At 36.5% G+C, this 9249-nt stretch overlaps 2 protein-coding genes across 2 annotated transcripts; both read left to right on the forward strand.

The window, feature by feature from the left end:
• The first annotated feature begins 252 nt into the window (after nt 1-252).
• Nucleotides 253-6429, forward strand: LOC107800205 (transcription factor VIP1). Its single transcript, XM_075219269.1, has 4 exons — nt 253-961; nt 1773-1905; nt 4528-4612; nt 5949-6429. Exons 1-4 carry the CDS (start codon nt 435-437, stop codon nt 6188-6190), a joined length of 987 nt encoding a protein of 328 aa, XP_075075370.1. The 5' UTR covers nt 253-434; the 3' UTR covers nt 6191-6429.
• Nucleotides 6430-7049: 620 nt separating this feature from the next.
• On the forward strand, nt 7050-8326 carry LOC142162705 (uncharacterized). Its single transcript, XM_075219268.1, has one exon. It carries the CDS (start codon nt 7192-7194, stop codon nt 8194-8196), a length of 1005 nt encoding a protein of 334 aa, XP_075075369.1. The 5' UTR covers nt 7050-7191; the 3' UTR covers nt 8197-8326.
• Nucleotides 8327-9249: the final 923 nt, after the last annotated feature.

Here is a 9249-nt window from a genome sequence, read left to right on the forward strand (position 1 = left end):
AGGCCGTATCAAATCTTGTTGTTCTCTCGTGTCTTTACCGAAAAATCGAAGGTAACTTTATCTCGATTTTACCCGCACACAATTAGCATCATTTGGTGGTAGAAAAGGGATTAAACAAAGGTAGGTTGTTACTTTGACAAACAAATTTCTCTCGTAATCAAATTTATTTTTTATGACAGATAGAACTCAAAGAATTAAAAAAGTTAAAATTAAAAGTATACCTGTCCTTTGGACAAGTCTACCCCTTATTTTGTGGAAGCTTGTCGCTGACTTGCTGTAAGCTCTCTACTACTAGTCTTTCAGCCCGCCAGCAAAATACCCATGTTACTCTTCTTCGTTGCTTCTACTGCCAATCCTTGGGTCCCACCCCTACCTTTTTCTTCTTCTTCTTCTCCTCCGCCTCCAAATCAATAGTAGTTCAGAAGCTTAAAAGAATGGACCCGAAGTTCGCCGGAAAGCCCATTCAGGCCCAATTCCTTTCAGGTCAAACTGACCTTGACCAGATGCAGGATACTCCGACCCGTGGGTCACGTCATCGCAGGGCCCAATCCGAAACCTTTTTCCGGTTTCCAAACTTCGACGATGACATCCTCTTAGACGACGTCGTTACAGACTTCAACCTCGATGTTCAGGCGCCGTCCCTCATGCAGCAGCAGCAGCCTGCAAATTCGGCTGATTCTTCGTCAACTGGGCCGGCGTTATCAGCTGGGCCTTCCGATAATAACCCTAAGCCGCTGGCCCACTACCGTAGTCTCTCTGTGGATGCTGATTTTTTCGATGGACTGGACTTTGGTGCTGCGGCGGCGGAGAATAAGATGATGGGTGGTGGCCCACGTCATAGGCATAGCAATTCCATGGATGGGTCTTTTGATTTTGAGTCTGAATCGCTTTCTGTGAAGAAGGCTATGGCTCCTGATAAGCTTGCTGAGCTGTCCCTGATTGATCCCAAGAGAGCCAAAAGGTTACATCTTCTTTTACTTTTTGTCCTCTTTTTGGACGTTTAATCCAGTGTTAGAATTTTAGGTTGTAATTTATTTGTTTTTTGCCATTTTTGGTCTAGGCTTGAAGTTGGAATCATGTTGGGCTTAATTTTTTTCTTTCCAGAAGCGATGAAGGAAAAATGTGTTCTGAAACCTTTAATTGGGTTAGTTAAATTCGTTATGAAATGGTTTATGGTGAGAAAATGGTGAAAAGTAGACGGTAGTTGCAGTTCTTGGTTTTTAAGTTATTTGTTGTTTCTTTGGAGTGCCTAAGTAGCATAACTTCAGCTGTCAATAAAGACTTTTACTTGCTATGATTCATGAAGTAGATGGTAGTTGCAGTTCTTGGGTTTTGGCTTTCTTTCTCATCTGCATATTAGAAGAAAAAAACAAACTAGTTGATTGCAGTCTAACTAGTAGCCCCCTAACAGAGAAGTCAAGCTACAGTGTTGAGGAAGAGATGCTATTGCACCTTTCATGGTGATACCGCTTCATATCGAGCCAAATAGAAGGAGGCTGTAATGTTTTAAGCTGCTGAATGTTTAGAGAATGAAGATTAAACTTGGAATTGATTAAGTACAAAGCATCTTTTTCAACTTTTGGAATTTGAAAGTTTTCTTACAAAAGGACATAATTGCATTGTTTCTTTATTAGATCTCATGGCAGCATTTACTTTTGGTCTTCTCTTTTCTTTTCTCAAAATAATAGTATGCTTTTGTTTGATAAGAACTCTAAAACCAAATTGCAAGTTTCAGCTTTTAAATAGAGCTATTTTTTCGTGCAATTTTACAGGATTCTAGCAAATAGACAATCTGCTGCACGTTCTAAGGAGCGAAAAACTCGTTATACTGGTGAGCTAGAGAGGAAAGTGCAGACTCTGCAGACTGAAGCCACCACTCTATCTGCACAGATCACAGTTCTTCAGGTCTGAAATTTTTTCAGAAGTATACATGTGACATTCATCTACTTTATGAAATTATGTTGTCTAAAGTAATCTTACATGTTGAATAGCCTCTTGTGTTTAGCAACATACCTTTAATACAATGTATTCATCCATCAAAGTCACAGCATCACCAAGGGCTCTCAGCTTTATTTGATGTCTAAACGAAGTGACGATTGGCTCAATTCACCTGATGCCCTTGATCTTGATTGTATATTTAAGAAAAAAGTCATTTTCACCTCAATGGAAACAACCTCTTGCAGAAATGCAGGCTGCGTACGATAGACCCTTGTGGTCCGGCCTTTCCTTGACCCTGCGTATAGCGGAAGCTTAGTGCACCGGGCTGCCCTTTTTTCATTTTCACCTCAAACTACTGGTCAAACAATTGGTCGATCAAATTACTACCCAGAGGAACATTTCGAAACGAAAAGACGGAGTTAGTTGGCTAAGATTAAATAGCCTTACATCGACTAACCCATTTAGTGAAGAGCTCCAAAATTTGCATATACCCTCTGCAATCAAATAAAGAAGTAACTGATAAAGAAGTATGATCAATGATAATGACCTAATTTTCTTTTGTGGAGTAAGTGATTGTATAGAACTTATTGAATAAGTAACTCGAACTGATAGTTTGAACTCTCTTCCAATTGAATTCTTGAATGTGGAAAAGATTGAGACTTTTGTTTCTGGAGAATTGGGCTTTTTTTTTTCCTGATAAGTGAGAAATGGGCTTGTTGTATGACTTGGAAACCAAGATTGGGGTTTTTGTAACCCCAGCTATGACAGAAAAGTTGCCATATATCTGGAGCTTTTGCGTATATTCTTTCAAGTTTCAAGCATCTTTTCTGCTGGTCGACTTTTCTATACAATTTGTACCCAATGTAAATGATATGGCCAACATTTTTAGTTTGCATGTTAGCTCTTCTGTTGTGTTCTACTTTTTAAGAACTGGTATGTGTAAAGAATGCAATTGCTTCTGTTGATTTATTTGGAAATTTGCACTGTTTCATTTGGGTCTAGAATTTACTATTGCTGTATCATCTTAGGTTTGTATTCACTTTAAAGGATATCCAAGTAATTATTTATCAGTTGCTTCTATCATATATTGGCCTCAACTCAAATTCAGATGTTGTAAAAGAAGCTGCGGAACAACTAACAAGCTTTGTTTGTCATGCCATTCAAGTTTTAGGACCCGTTTGGCCATAGATTTTGCCACAATAAATTTGGGTTTTATTTGGCAAACACATGTTTGGCCATAGATTTTGCCTATCCAAAATCCCAAAACCAGCTCAATAGCTGGTTTTGGGCCAAAATATCACTATTACATTTTTTTTAAAATTGCCCCAAACTTTTGTATTTTATAAAAGAGCCCACCATTTATTATTTTGTAACAATGTTGCTTCGTCTTCTTGGTATCATGTAATTCATTATAAAAAAAATAATTTTGTACCAAATTTATTTATGTTCAGGACTATAATTTGCGATAATATAATGAATGTTATTGATAATGGTACTGTTGGGTATTTGTTATAGTTTTTAGAACTTGTGGGTATAATCATGTTTCACGTTTTTCCAAAATAAATTTGGGAAATATGTTTTGAAAACTGATGTCCATACACATTTTCATCTTCAAATCAAACTTCACTCAAATCAGATTTTTCAAAACAAATTTGGGAATCTATGGCCAAACACTAGCTTAGTGTCGCTCCAATCTTTTGCTGTTCAAATATCTACTTATGCCTAGGTCATTACACTTTGAAAGTTTGTAGGGTGCTGGTGCAAACAGTTCCTCTGTCTTTTCATTTTCACCCACTAGTCTGTCCTGCAATCAGGTGTTTCTAAGTGGAAGCACCTCTCGATGGTGCTAAAAAGTGAACGTCTTTTGTCTAGGATAGTCTTCATAAGTTAATTATTCCACAGTATAATCTTGGTCTAGCAGTTTCCAATATCAGAGGAAGAATTCATTGTGGCTGCTAGTACCAACTCTCTGGTGGAACCTAAGTTAATACTCGGCAGTTGTACCATTGCACTTGTTAACAATGCATCAGTATGCTACTCTATTACTCTTACTGTTTTCTTCTTTTGATGTCCGAATGATTTGTATGTATTTTACTTTAACTGCATCATGAGTATCTAGTTTGTACTAGTAAAGCTTCCATTTTGACCTGTTTTTTAATATTATTACTATTAGGGGGAGGGGAAAGGGGAGGGTAATTTTACATAGGTGGGATCCGATCTCTCGCCAAATGGTAAAGGATGAGGGGCTCGCACCATGCGAGCTACTGTCCAACCTCAATTTTTGACCTATTTATTGGCCATAATGGCTTAATGGTGCTTTTCAACCCTTTGCTCTTATTTTCTTTTTTGGGACTAACATATAATAAGATATTTCCACATGATGCATATTTGCTGTGTGCCCACAAAGGCTATTGTCAATATTTGTTTTTATAAATGTGTATTGGCTGGCATTATAAATATATTGCTGGATGTAACATTCTCAAGAGATCAACACATTGTTGCTAAAACCAACAGAGGGTCATTTCCACAAAGTGAAGTATGTAAAACTTTTAAACCGTCTTTTCACGCTATTTTTGTCTGTTGATGCAGAGAGACACTTCTGGAATAGCTGCTGAAAACAAAGAACTCAAATTTCGGTTGCAAGCTTTGGAACAACAAGCACATCTTAGAGATGGTATGCCTTTACTATAATTTGATACTATAAATTTTCAAGCTTATAGTCTGGTCTCAAAGAAAATTGTGCACGGAAGAGCATTAAAGTTAATATAACAAAGAAAAAGGGCAGGAGTGTCTGCTGGGTCTAAGAATAAACAAAATTATGTAAAAATCCTCCAAAAACAGAGCATCTTGAGAAACATTCTGATTATGTTTTCTGCAATCACATTTAATATGGCACTTTAATACATTTGTTTTCTGCAATCACATTTAAAGAAAAACAAGGGTTTCACTGTACCAGCTAATGAGATTGGTAAAACACAATGCTGTTCTTAACAAATGTATACTACTGTCACTTTTGTGCTCTGCTATCCATCTCTTCTTCTTTCTCTTTTTGTCTTATGTGTTTCATTTCCACCTCAGACCGATCATCCCTGATGCTCAGAGTCTCCACCATCCCCCTCCCCCCATACGCCTTCCACCTCTTTACACACCTACACAATCCTTTATACCCATGTCAGAGGAGACATTTTTTTCAAATACCTATTTTTTAATTATATATGGTGGAACTACAGTTGCTCTCTTCCTATATTCAATCTTTGGCTGGGTTTGAATCAATGGCGAAGCTAGAAATTTCCCCAAGGATGTTCAAATTTAAAAGAAGTGAAAAAAATTTCCGACAAAAGGTGTTCAATATGTGTTATATACCTCTAAAACGTAATATTTTACCTATGTACACAGTGTAATTTTTCGACGAAGGGTGGTCATGACCACCCTTATCACCATGTGGCTTCGCCACTGGTTTGAATGTAGGTTTAAATTTTCAGCTCTTTGTATTGAGTCTAGCTCTATCTTCAGAAATTTTTTGTTGAGTTTGGAGTATTACTATATTTAACTCTTTGTTTTAATGTAGTCCTGGAAAAATCATTATTCTTTGCCTAAACAGGTCTTCTAAAAGAACCAGAAAAGTCTAACCAGAAAACAGGATTTGTTTATCTCACACACAGAGAGACAGAAAACAGAACTGAACTGGAAAGTTTAAATAAACTGAAGCAAAATCTTTCTGACTGAGTCAATTATTGTCCAGAGAAATTTTTAAGTTCAATGTCAAATGCATCCTCTGGGATAAAGATTCTGTTTAAGGGGAATGTTTGGCAAAATTATAGTAGTTGAATATGTTATAGCACCACTGGCTTGCAAAGCTTTATGATCTTCCTTTTCTCTTTTGGTGGACTCATCTACTTTAATATTCGTTAGTGCCATTATTTATTTCTCCATTTTCTTGTCTGAGCTTGCTTAGTACATTGATATGATACTAGAACTATAGGACTAAAATGTACGTGAATAACTTTCAGCTCTAAATGAAACTTTGAGGGAAGAAGTGCAGCGGCTTAAGATTGAAGCAGGCCAAATTCCAGCTGCGAATGGAAATAGAGGAACACGTTTTCATTTACCTCCCCAACCACAGCCCTTTGTTCAATGTGGTAACCACCATCCACAACACCAGCAGCAGCACATTCCGCGTTCGACTGCAAGTAACCAAACTGTCCCTGGACAGTCTCAATCTAGCTTCTTCAACTTCAACAACAGGGCTTGAAAGTCTCAAAGGTGAACTGGTCTGGTTAGTAATTTATCAAAGTAGATGACCTTGTAAATATTGATATGTAGAATCTGTGTAGATTGTCAAAAGGTTATTGAATGAGTGTTGTTCAGCTCAATAGCTTGTAACTTACCAAGTATTTAACAATATGAATGACTGATTCATTAATGTGGGATGCCTAATCTCGAGTTTATTTTTATTAAAGAATTACAGAATATGAAACAGTTCATTGATGAGAGATATGAGTCTCTATATAAATTTTCTGTAGATTATAATATGTTTAATAGGTTCATTTTTCAGGATAATAAAATTTATTTTGGACACAAATTAAATTTGAAAGGAATTTTAAAAGAGTCTATTGGTTAGTGCGACACTTATATCACTGTTTCTTCATAAAATACCTTCACAAGAATTTGACAATTCTAAAGGTAAAGTAATTCTTTGTTTATTTTCTTCTTCTGTCTTTCAGAAATAGCCTCTCTACCCTTCCGGGTAGGGATAAGATTTGCGTACACTCTACCCTCCCCACGCCCCACTTGTGGGATTTTACTGGGTTGTTGTTGTAAACATAAAGTAATTGTATTTTTCACTCATTTGTTCATCACTATTTTTATTTTTGTTTCAACATATGGATGATGTTTTTAAACAATAATTAATTTAAGATTATGCACAGTGGAGGGAACTTCATGGCCCGCAGGATTGTGAGCAAAAGCAGTCGAACTTTTACTGTTTTATTGTGTTTGAAAATGTTTAGGAGACGTGCTTATCCATTTCCGATTTCTGATATTAGTATCAAGGCTTTTGATCCTTGGAGATAAAGTAAGGGTATAACTGGAATATTGTGTGGTAAAAACTGGAACCGCCCCGCCGTAATTATCTGATAGTACAGAGTTGTATGTGTCTCCTTTTTCTCTCACAAACTGTCTACATAAGGAAAACTAGCCATTTTCTTCAAACTTTTTTGGTCAATCTTCTTCTTCTTAGGAACAAATAGAGATATGGAACACCATGCTAGCACTAGTTCCAATTCATATCAATCTCTTGCTTTTTCAAGTAACTTTCTTCTTGATCATCGTCAACCTCCAATAGAAGAAGAAAAACCATCAACATTACCCATCTTTAACTCTACTACAAATGTCCCTTCAGACCATAATTTGCACACAAGTGTAAGTTACCAACCCCACAATAATAATAATAATCCCAAAAAGAAAAGAAGTAGATTCCTCAAGATTGGTAATTCATTCCCAATTACAAAGTCATCTTCTTCTTCTGGAGTTATTAAGCCTAAATGTACCAAAAAGCCTCCAGACCCAAGTGCACCAAAAATTACTCGGCCTTGTACTGAATGTGGTAAGAAATTTTGGTCATTGAAAGCCCTTTTTGGTCACATGCGTTGTCATCCTGAACGCCAATGGCGCGGCATTAACCCTCCTCCTAATTTCAGGCGACACAGCAATGACTCTTCTACTTCTGCTCCAGAATTTAGCCCTAGACGAAATGAAGTTTCTTCACAATCCCCCAAATCACTTTCCCATATGATTATGACAGACGAGGACCACGACATTGCTTCGTGCTTGTTACTATTAGCCAATGGTGGGTCAAAACCTGATGATAACAACGAGCGTGAGAATGTTGTGAGGGACAGGATTATAGTGGATGCATCAGCAGAGCCTTCAGCTTCTTCTTCAGGAGGAGGTACAGTCAAGTGTTGTCGATTCGAGTGTTCAAGTTGTAAGAAGGTGTTTGGATCACATCAGGCTTTAGGTGGACACAGGGCTAGTCACAAGAATGTTAAAGGTTGTTTTGCATCAGCTTCAGGTTCAGGACTAACACAAGCTCCTCTTATTCTAAACCCTAATGCACATGATCATATTACTACTAATTTGGATCTAAACTTTCCTCCTCCTGTTACATTAATATCAGGTGAAGATCAATATGATTCTTCGTCTTCCTATTCTTCTGCTTATTCAGGCTCCGCATTGGATTTAAGGTTGAGGCTATAAGGACTTCAACCCTATTACATAACTAGTCCTATATAGCTATATAGTAGCAACTGGCATATTGCTATAGTAGAAGCTGCAAATTTGGGGACAAATGAATTTACAGCTGTGATGTACTAATGTTCAATACACATTTGTGGTTACTAATGATATAATAATACTAGCTAGTAACTTCTTATGTGAATAGTAGTAGTAAGTTTAATTCTACTTTTTGATGTTGTTCATTTGGAGTACAACTATTTTGCTGAAAGCTTCAAATTATATGTACGGTCGCATATGGGTTTAACTTTTGTTTACTGAGACGTAAACCTTTTTTATACAACCAGGTTATAATTGCAAGTAACTATTCATAATAAATGGAATTGGTAACCTCGAATTCAACTGAAACTGTTAGATTAACTGGAGAAAGTGGAATCTTCTATAATATTGAATTGATCCTAATTTCAAAAGTTCGGAATTAAAAAAGGAGTGAGCTTGTAGAAGAGAATTAAATTATATAAAAAAAAAAGTATGAGAAGGCGCAGAGCAGAAGCTATGGGACATGAAATGGTCAAATGCTATTGAATGAGTCAACCTCATAGAAACAGTTCGTACGAAAGTCGTTGGTACTTGACTTTCATTTTATCCATTTAGAGGTCAGTTCGCAATCCTACCACATGTCCTCATTAATGACCATCTGTTATTTGTTGCCCAATAAACAACATTAACTATGAATTGAAAATGATAGGCTTAACATATGAGTTAAACACAAGGTGTGTCATTCCATAAAGTAAGTAAAGTAATCGTTTTAGGCCTCATATTTATGGGAGCTTTATTTTTTTAAACCTAATAGATTATGTATAAGTTTAAAAAGAGTTCTGTAAAGTGAAAACGTTTGATTTCTTTCTTTAACAAATACAGAGAAGAAAAATTTGCAACTGCTATAGTTTCTACCAAGGAAATTGCATTTGAAATGAATATTGAACCTGAATTTCGTAAGAAACGTGTAATATATAGGAAGTAACAATTTGATGCGAATGTTGATAATGAAATCTCAAAATCTTTCGAAGAGTCCTG

Source organism: Nicotiana tabacum, chromosome 8 (genome assembly GCF_000715075.1).
Source record: "Nicotiana tabacum cultivar K326 chromosome 8, ASM71507v2, whole genome shotgun sequence".
In the NCBI taxonomy this organism is placed as follows: Eukaryota; Viridiplantae; Streptophyta; class Magnoliopsida; order Solanales; family Solanaceae; genus Nicotiana; species Nicotiana tabacum.

Bases quoted from the DNA above. Each gene is read 5' to 3' on its own strand.
- LOC107800205 (XM_075219269.1), top strand. From the start codon at position 435: ATGGACCCGAAGTTCGCCGGAAAGCCCATTCAGGCCCAATTCCTTTCA. The intron at 1,906-4,527 runs GTCTGAAATTTT...CTGTTGATGCAG, and splicing joins CACAGATCACAGTTCTTCAG to AGAGACACTTCTGGAATAGC. The intron at 4,613-5,948 runs GTATGCCTTTAC...AATAACTTTCAG, and splicing joins ACAAGCACATCTTAGAGATG to CTCTAAATGAAACTTTGAGG.
- LOC142162705 (XM_075219268.1), top strand. From the start codon at position 7,192: ATGGAACACCATGCTAGCACTAGTTCCAATTCATATCAATCTCTTGCT.